The 23,808-nt window shown below is 31.8% G+C and overlaps 1 protein-coding gene across 1 annotated transcript; it reads right to left on the bottom strand.

The window, feature by feature from the left end:
- Positions 1-414: 414 nt before the first annotated feature.
- Positions 415-22,864, bottom strand: LOC132736962 (glutaminase kidney isoform, mitochondrial-like). The gene is made up of 13 exons (XM_060724177.1): positions 22,527-22,864; positions 20,357-20,486; positions 19,335-19,414; positions 17,665-17,828; positions 16,551-16,642; positions 16,082-16,140; positions 15,308-15,374; positions 14,882-14,932; positions 13,558-13,734; positions 12,050-12,181; positions 9,264-9,418; positions 6,152-6,292; positions 415-5,569 (listed from the first exon to the last, which is right to left on the bottom strand). The coding sequence occupies exons 1-13, from the start codon at positions 22,568-22,570 to the stop codon at positions 5,089-5,091; spliced, it is 1,773 nt and encodes a 590-aa protein (XP_060580160.1). The 5' UTR covers positions 22,571-22,864; the 3' UTR covers positions 415-5,088.
- Between the last annotated feature and the right edge of the window lie 944 nt (positions 22,865-23,808).

Genomic DNA, 23,808 nt, shown 5'->3' with positions numbered 1-23,808 from the left:
ATAACCGTGTTCGCTATAATTGAAGCTTACTGTAGCCTTGTACCTTCAACAAAGAAGTATTTCAAGTTTTTTATATAAGTTCATTATGAAAATTACTGACATCATCTCACCAACCCCCGGCCAGGGTAAATTTTGAACAATCTTGGTAGAGCTCTACCAGTAAATACCTTATGCAAAATATCTTTGCTCTCGGCCTTATTGGTCTTTACAAAAAGATTTTTTAACTTATTCTTATAACTCCTTTTGGTTGCCATAGCAACCAGATTTCTGCATGGAAACAACTTTCATAACCCTTTACACAAGGAATAATCATGCCAAGTTTGGCTGAAATTAGACAAGTGTTTTTTTTTTACAAAAAGATTTTTAAGTAAATTAATTATATAACACACATACGCACACACACAGGTGAATCATTATATGCATCGTAGATGTCAAGGTGAAATAAAACAAAACCTTTGGGGTTCTACAAATCAAGACCTTGGTGCAAAATGATTACTACAGTAACTTCTTCTTTAAATTACAAGAGATACAACTCTTTTGCAACAAACCCTTGAAATATTACAGTTACATCTAAAGTTAGCACATATCATTTTGTTATTTTGTTAGCAATTAAGATAATGCCAACATTGTCAAGGTCACTTTTCATGCATTATTTCCCGTCTATTCATATGGAGGTATTGTTTGGCAACAATTTACTTAAAAAGCTTTAGTTATGTCATACATATGTCAAATTCCTTTCATTCAATATGAAAATCTACTAAACAGGTTTAAGAAATTGTTATTTAAAGCGAGTTTTATAACAATTTCATTGGTGACTGATGGGATAGGGTTATTTAAGAAGAAACTTGACTATGACAGGATCTGATGAGTGTAATCTCTTCTTGTAAAATGTATGATAGCAAAAATACAAAGAAGTACATGTAGTACATGTAACAAGTCATGATATTTCTATACTCTTTACATTATATACCTTGTTAAATTCAAATGCATATTCAACCATTATTGGCTACTCGCCAGTTACTATTGGTTTGTATTCATGCATGTTATACACGCAATAAATGAAGAAAAATATAATAAAAATAATGTGTCATTGCTATACAATTTAATGTATTACGTGGCAAACATGTGAAAAAAACATGTATTACGTGGCAATCATATGATAAAACATGTATTACCTGGCAATCATATGATAAATACATGTATATAGCATAATGTATATGTTTTAACGTAGTTAAACTACCAAACAAGTAACCTAAACAAATATCAAAATGTAACAAAATATTTAAATAAAATTTATGGTGCAAATCTTTTCTATAATAATAGCAACAAGAGCTGTCACAGAACATGACAAATGCCCCCGAAGGATTCTAGTTATAACCCACCTAATACACGTTAAGTGTGATAGTAAATATTGACAAAGTTCGAACCCCAGTGACCTTTAAGTTAGACAAAGAAACCTGAGTCTTGTTCACAACACATTGTCCATCTATGGTGACTTTATATTTTTAAATAAAAATTGAAACTTTCATGTATATGGAAGTTACAGAGTGGACACAACAACCACCATTTATATGTATATAACATAAATATTAAAAAAGTTTAAACCCCAGCAGTGACCTTAAACTAAGGCGTAGGAACAATGGTCTTAAGGGCAACACATCATACATTTATGATAATTTCATATGTGAAATAAAATATAATCCTTTCATGCATATTAGTTTCAGAGCAGACACGACCATCTCTGCCTATATTTATATTAACATCAAAATTTACAAAGTTTGAGCCCCAAAGTGACCTTGACCTTAGTCGTAGAAACCTCGAGTCTTATTCGCGACACACCATACATATATGGTAAATTTATATATGAAAGAAAAATTACAATCCTTACATGAATACCGAAGTTTCAGAGCAGACACAACCACCACCTTCTATTTTTTATAACATAAAAAATGACAAAGTTTGAACACCCACAGTGACCTTGACCTAACTCGTAGAAACCTGAGTCTTGTTCGCAACACACCATATATCTATGGTTATTTTAAATGTAAAAGAAAATTAAAATCCTTTCATGCATACTGAAGTTTCTGAGCGGACACAACCACCACCTTATAAATTTGAATGCCCAGAGTGACCTTGACCTTAGTCGTAAAAACCCCAGTCTTGTTTGCAACACACCATACATCTATGGTTATTCATATGCATACTGAAGTTTCAGAGCGGACACGATCCCTGCAATCTATATTTATATAATATAAAAATGACAAAGTTTGAACCTCCACAATGACCTTGACCTTAGTTGTAGGAACCCGAGTCTTGTTCGCAACACACCCTACATCTATGGTTATTTCATATATGAAAGAAAAATTAAAATCCTTTCATGCACACTTAATTTTCAGAGCGGACAAGACCACCACCATCTATATTTATATAATATAAAAAATGACAAAGTTTGAACCTCCACAGTGACCTTGACCTTAGTGGTAGAAACCCGAGTCTTGTTTGTGACACACCATACATCTATGGTTATTATATATATATATGAAAGAAAAATTAAAATCCTTTCATGCATACTGAAGTTTCAAAAGGGACACGATCACCACTGTCTATATGTATAAAACAGGACGGACGGATTGAGAGACGGATGGTTCAATTTTAATATGCCACCCTTCGGGGGCATAAAAAATAAACACATTTAAAAAAGCAAAAAACATCACAGATGTAAAATATAATTAAAGATGTAAAATATAATTAAAATAACAAAATATCTTCTAAGCACAAAATGATATAAAAAGATTAGAAAAGAATAAAATGTCTAAACATAATATGAAACAAAGGAATGGCATCAGATCTGTATCCTTTCAAAACTAACAAACATTGCAGTATAATTTCTCTTAAAATGAAGTCTTAGATCAAGTAATTTTTTGATAGGAGTGCTCAAATTTGAAATAACCATTGAACACTCTCCCCTCCTCCTCAAGTGAGGTCTGTTAGTTCTTCCTTAGGAAAAAACATCTGCATGTTAAATGTAGACTTCTGGTGCGTTTTATAAATACAAGTGTCTTCAAATTGTCCGCATAATTTCAGATTTAAGAACAAGCAAGATAGGGTGTTAAAAATTCTACTTGTTTTAAAAAATCTACATACAAAAATTGAGGTTTCTGATGCATTTTCCCATACAAAATTCTACAAAAATATTAAAGCAAAATAAATGTAATGTAACAAATGTAATAAGTGGGATTCACATCACAAAAAAAAAACAAGAGCTGTCAGAGGAGACAGTATGCCCGACTTATAAAGTAATGGACACAGTAAAAGTAGACCTTATTATGAAAAAAAATCAATTATGATGTCAAGCTAAAATTTATACTTTAAGCAACAATCTGTAGGTATTGACACTGTAAATCTATTCAGGTAACTCAGTAAAGGACTTCAATAATTCTAACTTTCTAAGAAAATTTGAAACTGACACTTTACGATATGTTGCAACTGGCATGATTGTACATTGGTGGCAACAGCCAGTCTATGGATATACAAAGAGTGAAACAAAAATATATTAAACCCTGTGACCTACTGATAAGCCTATACTGCCTGTATAGAGTCAGGTCACCATTTTTTTACCATAATATTCAAATTCTTTGAACTTAAAATGAACTGTTTCAGGGCAAATTCATCACACTTGTTAAGGGTAAGTGTTAAAGGGACACCACTCAGGTTTTTTTACATGACGGGACTGGACATATTTTCTCAAAATTAATGTTCCATTTGATTATTGACCAATAACTTGTGTGCAAAATTTCATATCATTGGCTCACTCCGTTTTTCCAGAATAATCATTCTACTGGTGAAAAATGTCTCAAAATAGTAAACCATTGCAACACATTTCACTCAAATCGGGCTAAGAATAGCACCAAAATACAGTATTCATTTTATTTCTGAGTATATTTTTAAATTATCTTTTGAATATCTTCCTGTTATTGAATATCCCAGCTGACCTGTTTAAGAAATTCATGTTTAATGTTTGTAGGCTTTTTGACATCAGTGGAGTTCCTTTAAAAAAGCAATGTACATTCTTCATCATATCCATGCAAAAGATATAAAATGATTGTCATATACATGATATATAATTTATATATATATTTGTGAGTCAACGATTTTTCTCAGAAATGCAAAAATTTGTCCTTCTTTAGAAAAGGGCAAATTTGAATTTTATAACGTCTAAATAATGCTTTTTAAGCATAATAGACACCTATCACTTGAAGAAAGTATTACTTACTGTGAAATAATTGGTCATACAATATTTTGATGTCCATACAAAATAGTAAAAACAATATAAGAAAACTAAATGCTAAAAAAGCAACAAAAGCATAAAATGGTTCAGGTAGTTGGCCAATAAGTACAAGTAACCTTTTGTAATCTACAACAAGTCACCACAAATAAAAGTTTTTTTTGTTTTTTTTAAATACAAAAAAAGCAATTGTGGGGCATAACATGCCTTTAATTAACATCAACATACATGGAGATTCACTGTCCTTTGTCCTTGTTATAAGAGATACATGTATAACAAGATAATAAATATACAATTACTTCAGCGCTGTGCATTGGCATCACAATATTTTATTTCCTATTGTAAGGGATTCTTATACAAACTGCTGATAGAGGGGACAGCATGATTAACTTAGCGAAATGAAAGACTAAACTGAGATAAAAATCATTTATACAGCAGCAATTGCTTTACGAATATCATGAAAAACTCAAACGTCCAACAATTTTACATAAAATGACAAACATATACTAGTAATTAAAATTTAAACATAAAACAGTTTGCATCATAGATTATGCATATATAAATTATGTGGACATAACACAGACACCGGGCAGGATAGGCTTTGCATGATTTTGCTCACTAGCAACCTTGGTAACCCATGTGTACTTGTTACGTATACACTTCATTTGAATGTAGTTAAGCGAAAATCAGTACCCGTGGGTTCGAACAATGGCTCACTAGTAGAGCATATAACAGCTTCTATATACTAGTAAAATCCAGTTCACTCTGAAAATCATACTATTTTTATGAATCATGATATTGCTTTACAACACTTTCCCAAAATCATTTCCACCATCTTTACTTTCACTACCTGAATCACCAGTCTTATCTTTATTAGGATCGTGACTTTCATCCTTTTCAACAATTATCTTTTCATTGTTATCAGGATCAAATTGTGCCAATTTTTCTTCTTCGAAGCTTGCCTCAGCCCATCTCACTTCATCACCGGTGTTTTCATTATCCTCAACAAGGACATGAGGTTGTAATTCTGCATGGGCGCAATCAATGTTATATATAACATCACCGTCGTCAACGTATTTGTTTTTATCAAATTTCATCGTACTGTCACCTGTGTACGTGTCGTCCCGTTTAAACGTGATTTCTCCGTACTTTGTACTGTCTATGGCTTGAAACCTTCTATCAATCTTATCATCAGCATTATAATTCTCCATAGCGTGTTCGAGGATTGCAACAACCTTGTTATGGCCAAACCGTTTAGCATCAGCCACTGGAGTAAAACCCCATCTAAAATAAATAACAATATCAATTAACAATAATATATATATATATATATATATCTTATTTCAAAACTTGGCAACTTTCAACAATTTTGCTTAAAAATATGTATCAGTTTAAGAGTTGTTTGTTAAAATGTTTCTGTAATAATTTATATAAGAAAATAGTCAACTGTTACTACTTGGAGAAGGATAAAGACCTTCAGTCTGCTTTTTTTTATAGTCCTCATCATAAATCTTATTATAAATATTCACTTGAAAATACATTAAAAGAACAAATAAAGTAAATTGTAATTCTATGACGTGGGTAACTCTGTAAATGTTAATGTTAATGATGATGGTAAATAACATATAAATGAACAAATCAAATGAATCATTTTCTGCTTTAACAAATGCCACCACCAGGCTGGGACTATTTCTTACAACACCAACAACAATATCAACGACAACACAACTGTAGCAATAGCCTTTTTTTTTTTCTTCAATAAAGAGCTAAATATGGGTATACAAGTATTGTTGGCAAAATATGATGAGTTAGATGGGTATACTTGTATAGCGAAGGGTTAATCAGAATTGCTGGCGTTAGACTTACCTGTCTATTACAAAGGGATTACATTTACACTTGTCTATGAGGAAACGTACAACATTCTCATGACCTTCAGCTGCCCCTATATGTAAAGCTGTCCTTCCATCATAATCTGCCTGATCCATATCTAAGTCACTCAGAGCATATCTAAAACATAAGAAAGGAGCATATCTAAATCATTGAAGTAAGAATGGTCAGAGCATATCTAAAACATGACAGTAATGATGGTCAGAGCCTACCTGAAATATGAACGGAAAGATGGTCAGAGCATATCTAAAACATGAGAGAAAGGACAATCAGAGGATATCTAAAACATGAAAGTATGGATGGTGAGAGCATATCTAAAACATGAAAGTAATGATGGTCAGAGCCTACCTGAAACATGAATGGAAAGATGGTCAGAGCATATCTAAAACATGAGAGAAAGGACAATCAGAGGATATCTAAAACATGAAAGTATGGACGGTGAGAGCATATCTAAAACATGAAAGTAATGATGGTCAGAGCCTACTTGAAACATGAATGGAAAGATGGTCAGAGCATATCTAAAACATGAGAGAAAGGACAATCAGAGGATATCTAAAACATGAAAGTATGGATGGTGAGAGCATATCTAAAACATGAAAGTAATGATGGTCAGAGCCTACCTGAAACATGAATGGAAAGATGGTCAGAGCATATCTAAAACATGAGAGAAAGGACAATCAGAGGATATCTAAAACATGAAAGTATGGATGGTGAGAGCATATTTAAAACATGAGAGAAAGGATTGTCAGAAACTAAATCTAAAACGTGAAAGTAGAGACAGTCAAGCATATCAAAAATGCAAGGAAGGTCAGATCATATCTCTAACATAAAATAAAAGAGCAAAAGAATAACAATCTTAAATAGTAGGACATTGTTCAATTTTAAACTTAAATACATACTAGAAATGTCAGAGGAAAATGACTATGACATTAGCAACTAAAACAACAATGTTATACAATGAAATACAACAATTAACTTATTTTAATGCTAAATTGAACCAGATATAACCACAAAAAATGTGTGCTATAGCCATATAGATGTATGCCATAGCTGCATAAATGTAAGCCATAATCATATAAATGTGTGCTATAACCATATAAATGTGTGCCATAACCATATAAATGTGTGCCATAACCATATAAATGTGTGCCATAACCACAAAAATGTGTGCTATAACCATATAAATGTGTGCTATAACCATAGAAATGTGTGCCATAACCATATAAATGTGTGCCATAACCATATAAATGTGTGCCATAACCATATAAATGTGTGCCATAACCACAAAAATGTGTGCTATAGCCATGTAGATGTATGCAATAGCTGCATAAATGTAAGCCATAATCATATAAATGTGTGCCATAACCATATAAATGTTTGCCATAACCATATAAAGGTGTGCCATAACTGCATAAATGTAAGCCATAACCATGTAAATATTTGATATAAACACATCATTGTGTATCATTGCAACGAAGTTTGGGCAATAATCACATAAATGTGTGCCATAAGCCCATAACCAATAAAATGTAAGCTATAACCACATACAAATATTCTGGTTGAAAGCAGACACTGAAAATTTACAATTTTTATACAGAATATAATGTTGAGGACACGAAAATGCTCGTAGACTGTTATACCTCAGGACTGAATATAGCTTACGTCACTGCAGGGGGGGTGGGGGGGGGCAGGAGGGGTAGGGGCGTTGAGTGAGAGATGATGCCTTCACATTAAGTCTCATGAACAGACACGATAAAACTGGATGTGACAATTGCCACTATTTGTTCTTTGTTGTCATTGTTGTAGATGGATCTCTCCCGTACATCCTTTCAAAGAAAACTTTAAATAAGGCTTGAAAACTTTACCAACAATGGGTCAGTATTTCAGAGTACCATAGAGTATTTTGTAGAGTATAATCACTATAATGGTATCATCACAGGATTATACTAATTGTAGTCTTACGTATTAATATGTAAGTATGCTGGATCCATGGTCTATTTATATAATGTGTATGTACAGTTGCTATCTAGTATGTATGTATTAAAGTCGATTGGTCTACAATGTGCACACATTCCATAATTTTTTTTTTTTTATTGTTTGATTGGATTTTATGTCACACCAACACAGTATTGGTTATATGGCGATGTTCCCGCTTTAATGGTGAAGGAAGACCTCAGGTGCCCTTCCATGCATTATATCAGGCATGAACGGGCACCTGAGTAGAACCATGGACGATCCGTAAGCTAGCTGGATAGTTTGTCACATGAAAGAATCCAAAGTCCCTGTAGGGATTCAATCTCACAACCGTGAGGGGCAAGTGGTTTGAAGTCAAAACATCCATATACATAACTTTTTGTGGTATCGCATATTATTATTATATACAATATACTATCAAGATATATATTTATGGTATTAAATGGCATTTAAGACCTTCCATTATGGACAAATTCACTTTAAAGTGTTGTTGATTATAACAAAAAAACACTTAAAAATTTAAAGGCCCATTATGCCTCAATAATGTCTCAAAAACATTTTATTTTGGTGTCCTGTTGTAGTTTCCAAAAAAGATACTTATTTAATGCATTTAACTGTACCATCTCTTGCATCTATTACTCTATGGCCTTTAGTACAATTACAGTGATTTAGTATTTTATATGGATGTCAAAATACTACTTTGTTTACATTTCGTTACATTATGACATACAATTTCACATATGTCCCTACTTTCTTCAGGTGATAAGCATCTTAAAAGCTCTTAAACCATTATTTAAATTGTATTAAACTCAAATTTGACCTTTCTAGAATATTTAAAAAAATTATTCAATTCTGAGACATAATGTGCCTTTAATATAAATGAGCCGTGTCATGACAAAACCAATATAATGGGTTTGCGACCAGCATCCGTGCAGTCTGATCAGGATCCATGCTGTTGCTTACCAACACCTATTACAAGTAGAGAAACTGATAGCGAACAGCATGGATCCTGATCAGACTGCGTGGATGCGCAGGCTCGTCTGGATCCATGCTGGTCGCAAATGCACTATGTTGGTTTTGTCATGACGCGGCTCGAATGTAGTAGAAATGTAGATACCTCCTTAGTGCTGATACGTCACTATTGTAAGCACTAAATAGCAAATTTACAACCTCTGTAGCGCGAGATTCTATCTTCTTCAGGCAAGGATCTACTTTCTTCTGCGTAAATTTCAGGTTGTCATAGTGATGAAAGTTGAATTTGCTAACCAAATCCTGAAACAAACAGTAACTAGAAATGTGTCATCATGCCACGGATGCCCCCGCATGCAGCCAAAATTTCAGATGGTGCATTAATTTTTTTTTTTCATTTTAAGTTCAAAGCCCTTAAAACTTTTCAATGTTAACACAAACCATTTCCATACAACGTTCAAGGCACTGAAATTATTCAGTCTTAACCTTTAGAAAAAGCATATTGCATATTTGTAGCCAAAATAATGGCTAAAAGAATGAGTGCTGAAACTGAAAGTTCAAAATTTTTCCAACATTCAGGAAAGATAAGTTTGTCTAAAATCATTGAACCATGACCAAATTCAAACTTAAACTGCTTATTCCTAAGATGTATCTAAATTATTTTCAAAGTGAAAGGGACATAACTCTGCCAAAAATCCATCAAACCATGACCAAATTCCAACTTGACCTGCCCATTCCTTTGACATATCCATATGTCAAATTAAAATTGAATATGTAACACTGTTAGGTAGATAATGAACAGAAACTGTAAATTTCATATTATTTTCAAAGTGAAAGGGGCATAACTCTGCCAAAAATCATTGAACCATGACCAAATTCGAACTTGGCCTTGGCATTCCAAAAACATATCCATATGTCAAATTTGAGTTGAATGTGTTGTACCATTGGGGAGATAATAAACGGAAACTGAAAATTTCATATTACTTTCAAAGTGAAAGGGGCATAACTCTGCCAAAAATCATTGAACCATGACCAAATTTGAACTTGACCTGCGCATTCCATTGACGCATCCATATGTCACGTTTGAGTTGAATGTGTTGTACCTTGAGGGAGATAATGAACGGAAACTGAAAATTTCATATTATTTTCAAAGTAAAAGGGGCATAACTCTGCCAAAAATCATCGAACCACAACCAAATTTGAACTTGACCTGCGCATTCCTTTGACGCATCAATATGTCACGTTTGAGTTGAATGTGTTGTACCTTGAGGGAGATAATGAACGGAAACTGAAAATTTAATATTATTTTCAAAGTGAAAGGGGCATAACTCTGCCAAAAATCATCGAACCATGACCAAATTCGAACTTGACCTGTATTTTCTCATGACATATCCATATGTCAAGTTTGAGTTGATTGTGTTGTACCGTTGGGGAGATAATGAACGGAAACTGAAAATTTCATATTATTTTCAAAGTAAAAGGGGCATAACTCTGCCAAAAATCATCGAACCATAACCAAATTCGAACTTGACCTGTATTTTCTCATAACATATCCATATGTCAAGTTTGAGTTGAATGTGTCCAACCGTTCTTGAGATAATGAACGGAAACTGAAATTTCATATTATTTTCAAAGTAAAAGGGGCATAACTCTGCCAAAAATCATCGAACCATGACCAAATTCGAACTTGACCTGTATTTTCTCATGACATATCCATATGTCAAATTTGAGTTGAATGTGCCCAACCGTTCTTAAGATAATGAACGGAAACTGATGATGACGGAATGACAGAATGACGGAAGGACGGAAGGACGGAAGGATGGAAGGACGGAAGGACGGAAGGACGGAAGGACGGAATGACGGAACAGGGTAACACTATATGCCCCGGCCATTACATGGCGGGGGCATAATGATACAGATCAACATCATAATCAAAATTAAAGCAGCATGCCTCCAGATTCATGACAATCATGAAAATTTTGAAATTGTATTTAGCAGTAAAATATTGTGTATTGAATCTTAAAATTTACTTTTCTTTACATCTTAGTAGTTTGATTTTCTTGAAATATTTTAGCTGATCTGGAGGCATGCAGCTTTAATGCATGTTAAAATATTGTTAAAAGGGTATTGAACACTATACAGACATATGAACATATTAATATATGTAATTTGTAAGGCATTTTAAATGTCGGATCATTCATGAATCAAAGATTTCAAATTATTTATCACTGTCAATTAATTATAGTGGAAAACAGTATAAAGGGAGGTAACTAAAGTTAATCTTTAAGACTAATTGCTTATACAGTTAAAATAATGTTGTATGTAACATAGAAAGATAGACAGTTTAATTCTGGTAAAAGTACATGTCATAAAACAACTACAAATTCCATGTCAACATCGAGAAATACATGTGAACATGAAAGTGCATGTGTTGAATATGACTATCATTAGCCAAATTGTTTTATTTATTTATTTTTTTTCTGTATGGGTTGTTAAAAATCACAAAGATAATTTTCCCCTGCTGCTTTAAATAAAGTAACCATCTTTCTATTGTGAGTTAAAACTGGCATAACCTGTACTATTGCCATACAGCTTGTTTGCTTAAATCAAGTTACTGACTCTCAAAACCAAAAGCCACTCAAGGTTGCAAGTAATGCGGTTACAGGCTAAACCCTTTACAATTTAATTGGATTAAACTGTTACTGCACTGAGGTGAAGATATGTATCAGTATATGAATTTAGTTTATACTAATTTATTCTAGTCTGAATGTGTTGGAAGCTAAAAGCTTATTGAAACACTCTCAGATCCGATCCTCGAACCAACCAGGAAAAAGCGGCGAGTGTGAAGTTTCTTGCTCACAGAAACAATGGCTTGCCTCTGATGGGGGTTTGAGCTCACACTGCCAGCAATTCTAATATGTATTACAAGTTTACCTTAGCAAATTGTACGCCTCTAACACTGTTCCCCCATTTATCAAGAGCCGGGCTCCAGACAAAGAAGCCCATCTTGTTGGGAACCACCAGCATTATACCACCAGACACACCCGACTTTCCTGGAAGCCCAACCTGTTAAAACACAAACAGAGGTGACACATAGACACATTTTAGGAAGATAATGAAAAATTAAATAAGCAAAATATAAAAATGTATAATAGAAGAATAAATAATTCTGCATTGTTCATTATTAAAGTGGCCTCTAGCTTTACTAATGGTTAAATATGTTGTTTTTAGATAAATTGTTTCATATAATTGTCAAATCAAATACAAATTAAGACCAAAATGAAATATGCCGCCCATAAAATACATAAACTATAAGAAAACCCTTCAATACCTCTAATCTGCCAGTCTGCTGGCTATAATGTAAAAAATTAGTAAAGAGATTAATTTGTTTCCCGGCTTCTAAATGTTCTATTTTTAGAAAAGAATGTTATAAATAGCTCTCAGGATGCTGTTTTGAAGAAGGTTTAACATTGATATGATACACTTTTCCAAGAAAAGTAATTAGTACTGAAATACATGTACTTAAAATGGAACGACACAGAATTGTTTTTCCAACAGAAAACGAAAGCTGAAGGCTACTTTAAATAAGAGGAAAACTTAGACATGAAAACAAAGCAATATATCATTATCTTCAAGAAAATCATTTAACATTGCCTTCTCAATTAAAACATTTTTAGTAAATGAACAATGTTAGTAAATAAAACAAGTGAATGCAGTTAACATTCACTCCTACATCTTTAAGGCTATAGCTATCTGTCAGTTGAACATAAATGGTTCCAAGTTTGTATGAATTGTAGGATCCAAATGATGTTAGTTGAATATAATAAAACATGAAAATAAATTGTCTAACAGTGAAGACATGTCAATCTGAATCACCTCCAAATTAAATTCATCAGAGAAAGTTATCTTATCACTGTATATTAATTTTTTTTCAGAAAACAAACTTTTTGACAAACATTGATACTAGAAAGTTATTTATGAAAGATTTGTCATTACATCAAATTTTTGCTTATCGGAAATGACAACAAATTCTACACAAAGAGCTACAATCACAAAATGACTTGTTTTCATCATGGGAGACCTTCACATTGTAAAGGAGAGGTTATCAAGTTAATCAGGGAAGATCATCAAGTTGATAAGGGGAAATAATTAAGTTGTTAAGGGGAGAACATCAAGTTGATCAGGGGAGTGTATCAAGTTGTTATGGGGAGATTATCAAATTGATTAGGGGACATTATCAAATTGATTAGGGGAGGTAATTAGGTTGATAAGGGATATTATCAAGTTGATTAGGGGAGTGTATCAAGTTGTTAAGGGGAGATCATCACATTGAAAATGGGAGATCATAGAAGAGATAAACTTAGAACATCATATTGCAAAATGGAATTCATCAAGTTAAACAAGGGAGATAACTTTAACAAAATAACATGAATGTTACATACCTTGAAAGCAAATTCACCAGAGTAATCATACATGCCACATGTAAGCATCAACGACATTGTATCCCTCATGGAGGAAGAAGAAAATACTTTATCACCTGTGATAGGACATATTCCTCCATTAGCTAGAGTAGCTGCCATAACTGCACCTGACTCACATGTTATCTCCAGGGAACACAACTGTAAAATAAATAAATTCAGATAGTGAAATCATCTGCAACATGCGTGATAGGTGGCATTGCAGAGTGGTAAATGTGTCAGACTAGTAATCTAATGAATGCTAGCCGCATGGGTTCAAACCCCACCAGGGGCAAGTTGTTGTTTCCTTCAGCAAGAAACTTCACACTCATTGCTCAGTACTGGTTGTTTCCAGGAACAGATTCGAAGTGTGTCTATAAGCTTGTAGCTTTTACACAATCAAACTAAAATAAATAAATTGTGTATAAACCAAGTATAATCATACCCTTTTTCATGTACCCAGCTGGTCCATTTTTTTACATCAAAGTTAATGCCCATACAATTAATTCTATAATTATAAGTTTCGTCACAAATGGAATATTGCACAAGACTTTAGTGTACTATTCTGATGGGGTGTATTGCTAGAATTGCCTGTTTTAATATTCATTAGAGCCCCCAGGGTAAGTAAGTGTGATTACAATTTTACACAATTAATAAGAGTGATACTATCCTAAGCTATAGGGTATTCCTCTTTTATTATATACGTTCTGTAAAGTACGCATAGAAAATGTTATCAAACCTGAACATTATCTAAGCTTAATGAATAAGCACGTAGGACATCAATATAACATTCACATTTGTCAAGTAATGACTCTCAAAAAAAACATAAAGTGTAAAATACAGAAAATTGACCCAAATGTATGTATTTATTTCAGTCGACAAGAGCTGGCAGTAGGACAGCATGCTCAACTATTCTCAGTGCTTGTTAGTAAAAATATATCTTGTTACTAGTAGTAATAAAATAAGAGCCTGGATAATATAGAATTTTCTAAGTTCAAAGAAGGCCATAATTCTGTCAAAATCCATGTTTGAGTTATGGACCTTGGACAGTGACCTCCTATTATGCTCTCAAATAAGTTTGCCAATTCTCTTCAGTGTTTTTGAAGATACCAAACTGCATGCAAAAACTTAACCAAAGTGTGAATCTGACACTTGGGTGAGTACAGTAACTCTCCTTTTTCTTTGAAAAGTTGTGCTAAAAATGACTTTATTTGCATCAGAAAAATCATAAATTTATAATAAAATCATTTATTACTATTAGAAATAGTTTAAATTAAATATACTCAGATAAAATCAAAAAAAGTGTTACTTGAAAGTAAAAGTCCATAACTTCCATGAGATTTGTGCCTTCTGGAAAACACTGAAAAATAGACAAAATAATACAGTTATGATAATTCCATTTTAATCAAAATGACACTGTTGGTCCTTGATGGAACTTTTATTAACCTAAAAATATTCAGTATAACTTTTAAGCTGTTCATTATTTTGTACTATTAACAGGCACTGAAAAATATTTTTCTACTGGTCCTGCATCGAGGTCTCTTAAATTCTACTCGTAATTAAGAGTGGAAATATAACCATATAAATATTACTTTTTCACTGAAATAATGAAAAAAGAAAATATGAAAGTAAATCAAAAGTTGTAAATGTTTATAGTTTTTACAGTTTTAGGCGTGTGCATGTGTGGTTTTCTGTGTTGTTTTGTCCTTCATTTTCTTATTATTAGCATGTTTACCTTTTTCTCTCTCATGTAATAACCAAGAGCAAAGTTTCTGTCAGCAGTCTCCCTTTCAGACAGGAATCTATCAAATATAAATATATCAATTAACATGTGAATATTTTCCGTTAACTATCATATATAAATATATCAATTAACATGTGAATATCTTCCCTTAACTATCGGCATATGAATATACAAGTATAATTAATGAGCATAATTATGTGATGTCATAACTGAAACAACACAAATATTTTGTCAGGAAACTTACAGGTACACCTATTTCATAAAATATGTTTTTCAGAACACTAATAGGTACCCATATGTAATAAAATATTTTGTCAGAAACTTACAGGTACTCCTATTTAATACAATATTTTATCAGAAAACTTACAGGTACTCCTATTTAATAACATATTTTGTCAGAAAACTAACAGGCACTCCTATTTAATAAAATATTTTGTCAGAAAACTAACAGGTTCTTCTATTTAATAAAATATTTTGTCAGAAAACTAACAGGTATTTCTATTTAATAAAATATTTTGTCAGAAAACTAACAGGTACTCCTATTGTATAAAATATTTTGTCAGAAAACTAATAGGTTCTTCTATTTAATAAAATATTTTGTCAGAAAACTTACAGGTATTCCTATTTAATAAAATATTTTGTGAGAAAACTTATAGGTACCCCTATTGTATAAAATATTTTGTGAGAAAACTTACAGGTACCCCTATTGTATAAAATATTCTGTTTTATTTACTGTGAGCAAATACGTAACTATAAATAACTTACACTGAATTATTGAAAGACAAATATTCCCCACCAGTTAATCTCTTTAAAACTTGAGTAACCTGAAAACATATTTTATCGTGTAATAATTTATCTATTGACAAAACCAAGAGTTGAAACACACAATAGTAAAGTCAGTACATCTATACACTAAATGAAAATAAAGCTTTCATAACAACTTAGTAGTCATCTACCTTCCATAATAACTTGGTACATCTATACTGCATCAAAACTTCCAAACAACTTAGCACATCTATACATTAAACGAAAATATAGGTTCCATAACAAATGAGTACATCTACCTTCCATAATAACTTGTAGATACACCATAAAAGCTTCCAAAACAAGTCAGTAAATCTATACCTCAATAAAACTTCCATAATAACTCAGTAGTTCTCTAAATACTTTCAATGTATAGAACCAAACACTAGAGTATTCAAGAACAGTTTAGGCTAAACAAGGAGAAACTTACATAGTCAAACCTGTCAGCAAGATTGTATGTCTGTTTTAATAAACTACATACAACAATAGCCCCCGCATTTATCATAGGATTGTGTGGTTTGTCTGAAAAAAAATGTAAACAAAAAAATAATGAATACAAAATTTTACAGTAAAAACATTTTGATATTGAACTTATACTTTTACTCTAACCACACTAAATATGATAAATAGAGTTGCCTATATTTCAATCTGGACAAGATTATCCATCATTTATGGGAAAATATGTACCAACTGAATAGCAATGTTTTAACCATGGTCAGAGCTTGTGTATAAATATTAAAAATTATATGCAAATAAATGAAGATCAAATCATATTGATTAAAAAAACTAGTATTGATAATATACGTCTACAAACTGCAATATTAATATAAAATTCAATTAAACCGCTATATTTAACATTTTTAAAATCACTTTCGCTTCCTCTCGCTCACATTAAAAATACGAAAGTGAGCGAAAGTAAGATCTGTGAACTGGTATATAGAAATAATGGAAATGTATGCATATTAAATCATTATAATGATTTTTTTTTTCTGAATATAATTTATTCATTTCTGAAACTATACCTCTACAAACTGTTATATTAATATAAATTCAAATTAAACAGTATATTATAAGTCACTTTCGTATTTTTCAATGTGAGCGAAAGGAAGATCTCTGTAATTGTGTATAGACATTGTGCAAATAAATGGTGATTAAATCTTCATAATGATTATTTTTGAAAATAAATATTATCAATTTCTGATAATATAAACATCTGCTTAGTGCATTAATAGTAAAATTTTCAATTTAAACAGTGTTTTAATACTTTATAAGTCACTTTCGTATTTTTCAATGTGAGCGAAAGAAGATATCAGAACTTGTGTATAGAAATTATGCAAATAAAAAAAATAGCAATTAAATCATCAAAATGATTATATAATCAATTTCTAATAATATACGTCTAAAACCTGCAATTTTATTGTAAAAGTCTATTAAAACACTATAATCCATATTTTAAAAGTCACTTTCGTCAAAAAAGTCACTTTCGTATTTTAGGCAAACCCATGTTATTTATTTCCTTAACAGAAAAATTATTAAACATTTACCTCTATAGTCTAAGTTGATAGTGTTGAAAGCTACGCCACTGGGTTCATGACCTACATATTCATGGATGACCTCTGGTGAAAGGTCATCTAACACCATGGCATAGGTCAAAGGTTTTGATACTGATTGTAAGCAGAATGGTACATTTGTGTCACCTACAGAATATCTGAAAAATTGTAATAATTTCCACTGAAATATTCTATTTAATTTGTTACTGGATACAAATAACAACAGCAATGCCCACTAGGTTTTAACAATGCATTTCATTTCCTAAAAAGTCAAAAATATTTACCTACAGAAAAAGAGAAATGATAATTTAGTAGTCATTTTGCACTTTTCAAAAATTTATTAAAAGCATTTCGAGTGAAACATCTTATACAGTTACAGGATTTTTATTCAGTTTTAATGCAAATAGAGTTTTCATTTAAGAGTTCAATAATACATATAGGTATAAATTTATAATTCTCCATGAAGCCATTTTTGAATGTTCCTTCCTTTTTTTAAATTAATTCACATTGGCAAGCATTCAACACCTATTACCAGGGCTGCGTTTCATAGAAAGTCTTAAGTCTAAATCATTCTTATGACCAAAACTGAAACAATTTTGTGTTCCATAGAAAAAGTCTTAACCTATGACTCCTATGACTATTAATTTCTGAATAGCAATACAGATAAGCAATAAAACACTGCGAATAAATTTTCTGTTACTGTATTTTTTTATTTCTATCCGTACATAAATTTAAATACAGTCTACTGTCTTTGACTGAATAAATAATAATTTATTGAAAAAGCTTAAGTTAAGCCTTAAAGTTGGTTTTAAGTCTTAGTGTTGAGAATTGAGTACCGCTCAAGCCGGTGCTAGGGGGCCTGAGGGATGTTGCACGTATTCATTATCAGACTCAATCAAACCGAGTCTGCAATTCTTTTGTAATTTTGTTGTGATTAATGCTTCCGAGGGATTAGTTTGTTTCCAGTTTTTTAGTACTTCGGGTACACTCAGGAGTTTCTTTGAACACAGCCCAGCTTGTGTTTTTCCTGGCATAAAAAGCTAAAAAAAACCTTCTTGAGATTTAAACTATTAAAGGTAAAATGTAAGTGATTAAACAGTTAAAAGTATTAACTACAGTTGTGTCCCTTTATTTTCCTTCAATATTGGAGTTACCATCTCAAAATTAATAGTTCACAATAGCCTATTATGAATGAAATAAAACACTGGGTTGCATTTCATGGAAAGTCTAAATATGTCTTAAAACTAAAAGTGAGACACTTTTTGTTTCAAAGAAAATGTCCTAACTTTTATGTCTTTTATGTTAAGACTTTTTAATTTCTAAATGAACCTTACAAATTGCTGATAGAAACATGTGCATTTGTATTTTGTAACTTTCCTCAGAAGAATAAATTTATTAAATGTTTAAAGCATTTAATAAAGATGAAAATAGTTATTGAAATGGTCTTAAGTTAGTCCTATAGTTTATCATAAGTCCTAGGACTTACTTAAGACTTACATTTAGGACTTTCATGGAATGGAGCCCATGACATTGAACATCGAAGCCTGAGTTCTTCAATATAAAATGTTTCAATGAAGCTTGTAAATTTCTATCTAAGTTATTCATTTAACAACATATTAACTTTATACAATTCATGTATAGACTTAGCAGAAAGAATTTTGTACCTCTGTCCATCTACGCTACACGCCGCCACTCCCCAGAAGTTAGGACTATATCTAGCTAGCTGAGGTATATACGTTGCTACCTGAAAATATAGAAACCAAACTTTATTTTAACTAGAGAAAGTAATAAATACTGGAATATTATTTTTAATTAAATGGTATAATGCTACATCTAATGATTTCTTTTTGTAAAATTTATCAACAGTAAAATTATGTTGTTTCAATAATGTTATGAACGATTCTCGAAACGTTATTACCTGGTAAGTTTCTCTTATTTAACACATGAATATTATACATAACGAGAATAAAATGTTCCCTAAACAAAAATTACAAATTTATTTTCATGGTTTGTTTGTTTGTTTGTTGAAAGGTTCCATGGTAACCACAGAATGGGATGATTCTAAATTCAAATTTCACCATAATCATGTTTAAACGTTGAATTCTGCTAAAGCCAGTTCTAGTGGGCATGGACAGTAACTTGCACTTTCCAGTTCAGTCCATGAACAGGCTCATTCATACTCAGCTTGAAATTTTCAAATTTTGCCATTTATGACTCGTGATACTTTCTGATTTTACAGTGACCAGTGGTGGCATCATATAAGACAACATTGTGTCACATAAATAGAGCTCAAACTCATGCTAGATAGGTTCAATTTGAAAAGCAGACTCCTTAAAAATCTGGTTAAAACTGTGATCCCTCAGAAGCATTAATTATAATCATAACTCCCTTTGAATGAGTCTGTACATGTACATGAGGGATAATGAAAAAGTGAAACATTCCTCATAGCCCCTATAACCAGCTTGAGCAGAACTGAAATTTCAACATTTCAACATTTCAATGTTGGAATCAATAATCCCGAAGGACCAGAAAAATATCTCTCACTGAAGTGAAGTACATGTCACATGACATTTAACACTTGCTGCTGTAACATATAAAACTATAGATAAAGTGTGAAACAGTGATCCTTAACCCTCCGACCATTGCTGTTACCAGTTATTATATAACAGAAATCAAGAAAGCTTACATTTCCACTAATGTTTTCTCTACAGTGCCAGTATAGTTCATCTATATCACTGCAAAACTGGCTGAAATCTGGTATGATAAACTCATTCCTAAACGCAGTTGAGATCAGGGATATATTCTTTGCTATACATCTGAAAATTATAATAAATTTGTTCCTTTCAATACAAATCTTACAAATTATACAATAAACATTCAGGTACTTTTTAAATTGACAATTTTGAGTTTTTCAAGAATGACAAACAGTTTTAGTTTACACAAATTTATTTTAGTTTGATTTTGTTAGAAGCTATAAACTTGTTGAAAGTCTTGAAAACGAACAGTTTTAATAAAAGTAGTCAATCATTTACTCAATGTATGGGCCCCATAAGAGACTCCTACATACTTATTCATGGTTGTAACTGTGTATATAATAATAATAAATATTTAATCATAAATGGTGTCCTTAACTTCAATGAGAGTCTTGTTTCATTTAAAGATGATCTGTTACGATTGTTCTATGAAAATCCCTTAAAACGTGAATCTGGTAAAGAAAGCAAATCTTGTTCTTATTTTCATCCCTGTGTCCTTCTACTATGACCAGTACATTAAACCTTCAACTCTGACCTTCCCATTTAACCTTCAACTCTGACCTTATCATTTAACCTTCAACTCTGACCTTATCATTATAGCTTCAATTCTGACCATCCCATTTGAGTTTCAATTCTGACCTTACAATATAACCTTTATGTCTGACCTTACCATTTAACCTTCAACTCTGACCTTACAATATAACCTTTATAGTGCAGTAATTATTGAAATTTAATACAAGTTAACTAGTTATTGCACTAATTACACTAGTCATTGCACTATTAGGTGACAATTTAAACACCAACATTGACCTAATCATTGAAACATCAACTCTGACCTCAACTCTGACCTTATCATTAGAGCTTCATCTCTGACCTTACCATTTTGTCGCCTTTGTGCAATAATGGGTTAACTCCCATTGAAATTAATACGAGTTAACTAGTTATTGCACTAAGGTTATGATTTAACCTTTAACATTGGCCTTATCATTGAAGCATCAATTCTGATCTTGTTAAGCATTAAAACTTGAGCTTTGACTCTGACTCGTACAATCTGAGCTTCAAACTTGATTATAACATTTGACCCTCAATTCTGACCTTAAAATTTGACCTTGACATATACTATGAGTCATTATTGTGATGAACCATCTACATGTGCATGTTTACCGTATTATATGTTGAATCTGATTCTGAAGTTGTTTGAAAATAATAAAATATTAAAAGACTGAAAAGTAAATTCTCTTAGATTAAAAAGAAATTGGTTCAAATGGTTGTATTTTTTACATCAAGTGTTATTTATGTAGCCATGGTAAGTTGAATACAGTCAAGCCTGTGTTAAAGACCATCTCCTAATAAAGACAATCACATAAATAAAGACCACTCTTTGACAAACATTCAATAACAAAAATACAACACAGTAAACTCCAAATAAAGACCTCATGTCTATAAAGGTCATGTATGGTGTCACCTTAGCACAGCCTTTATTCACAGGATTGACAGTAATTGCAAGCAGATTAAATTTTCAGGGTATGGCATCTGTATACATTATTTTATTTTCATTTAATGTTTTCTTATGTAGAAGATAAAGAGGATTAAAATTACCCTCATCAGACAAAATCCTTTGTTGTAAAGTTATTTCTAGCATTCTTTATGTAACTGTCAATCTGACTAAAGTTAGATCTACTTAAGTTATTTCTTACATGCAGATCTGATTGCCACCATATATGTTTTGCCTCCATTGTGATTCAAATTTACCCAATAAAGTTATTTTTAGCCATACAGTCAAACCTTCCTTTACAGATAGGCATTAGAAAAAGAATCAAAATAACATTGTCAATGGAACTACTCAGTATTGGTTTTCCGGTGATTAAATTAGAAACTGCATCGCTTTCAAAATTGTGAAAGCTCGGCAATGACTGGCTGTGAGAAGGTGACAACCTATTCGTGGAAGTTAGACCCTAATGCGTACCATTATTTAGGAGCTGAGTTTAATCAGATTGATGTAACCTTCATATAACTGTCTTGACAATATACTTATAAGTATCCAGTACCATCCGAAATAAATGTAAAAGATATCACACAGGATAAAGAAAACTATTTCCTTACTGTTTAAAAGTTTCACGATCTATGGTTGGACCGAACTTAGACATATCACCGTCCTGAAATCTCCCGGACGATTGATACCGAGACAACCCTTGAAAACATTCTGCCAGACGCGGATCATTTTCCCTCAATCCTGTAGATGTAAGTGCCTGTAATTATAAATTTCAACTTTAAATCATATTTTACTATTATAGTATGATATATAGTATGATATACATGAAAATAAACGATATAATACTTAGCAATAAGACCTCAAGACATTTAATATACAACATTGCGATAAAATCACTGATTTGGATAATTATTATTTTGATTCTAACATAAATGCCACCATACTTGATATTAAGCTAAATTGCGCTTGATTTGTTTCCGTACTTATTTTCAGCGTGTTGCATTTTTTAGTTGTTATGTCACATGTATAATTATTACATCACATGTCTATATATAGAACATCAACAATGATTTTATTGCATAATAACACACAATGTTCAATAGAGAAAAAAATGCAGGGCGTATTAGAATGTGTAATAACAGTGATTAAATGATTATAAAGTTTTACATTTACTGATTTTTCAGTATTTATTGGTCACCATATTTCTACTGCGTGACTAACACTTTTGATCACTTTTTGGTAATTTAAGTGGATTGTTAGTACCATTCGTCATGTGTAAACAACTGTCTTTGTTCACTTCACAATATTAAAAATTTTAACTTTTAAATATATTTTCAAAACCTTTAATGAGAATAAGCATGAATCTGGAGGTTTGCTGCTTTAAAAAAATGTTAATATTTGAATATAATTTATTATATGCTTTGGCAAGTTTAAATCTTTTTAAATACTATCTCTCCAATTATTGTATCAACTAAGGCCAAACATCAAGGTGCGGTAAATGTATAAACCACTGAGGTAACAAACTCTTTTAAAATTGTGACATAAATGTAATGTTAAAGTATTCTAACTGTTAACAACCAAATAACAATCAACGGACCGATAAATAGCATTGACATAACACTGCAATAATACACTATTATGTCCTGCATGTATGGCGAACTACATGTCATTAAATTGGAGCAGCAAGATCAAATTTCAGTTCGAACGATTTTTTAATTGTGTCTTTTCGACAAATTGTGCACGACTTCTTCACAAAGATTTTTCAATCTTTTGTGTCTGATTTGATAAACTTGACACCATATGCTAAAATTGATCTTGTTAAAAAAAAAATCTCTTAATGATTTAATAATCAAAATAATGTAGGCTGTTTTTAATTTTGATGAAAAAAGCAAT

Source organism: Ruditapes philippinarum, unplaced genomic scaffold (assembly GCF_026571515.1).
Source record: "Ruditapes philippinarum isolate M1 unplaced genomic scaffold, ASM2657151v2 ctg9022_1_1_1_1, whole genome shotgun sequence".
Classification (NCBI taxonomy): domain Eukaryota; kingdom Metazoa; phylum Mollusca; class Bivalvia; order Venerida; family Veneridae; genus Ruditapes; species Ruditapes philippinarum.
The sequence above is the reverse complement of the archived record's forward strand: the minus strand, read 5'-3'. Positions and strand labels throughout refer to the sequence as shown.

Excerpts from the sequence above, each read along its gene's own strand:
- LOC132736962 (XM_060724177.1), bottom strand. The coding sequence starts at position 22,570 with ATGTCTAAGTTCGGTCCAACCATAGATCGTGAAACTTTTAAACA. Across the intron at positions 19,415-20,356 it reads GAGAAAACATTAGTGGAAAT|GTAGCAACGTATATACCTCA; the intron begins GTAAGCTTTCTT and ends CTATATTTTCAG. Across the intron at positions 13,735-14,881 it reads TTATGGACTTTTACTTTCAA|TTGTGTTCCCTGGAGATAAC; the intron begins GTAACACTTTTT and ends TTTATTTTACAG.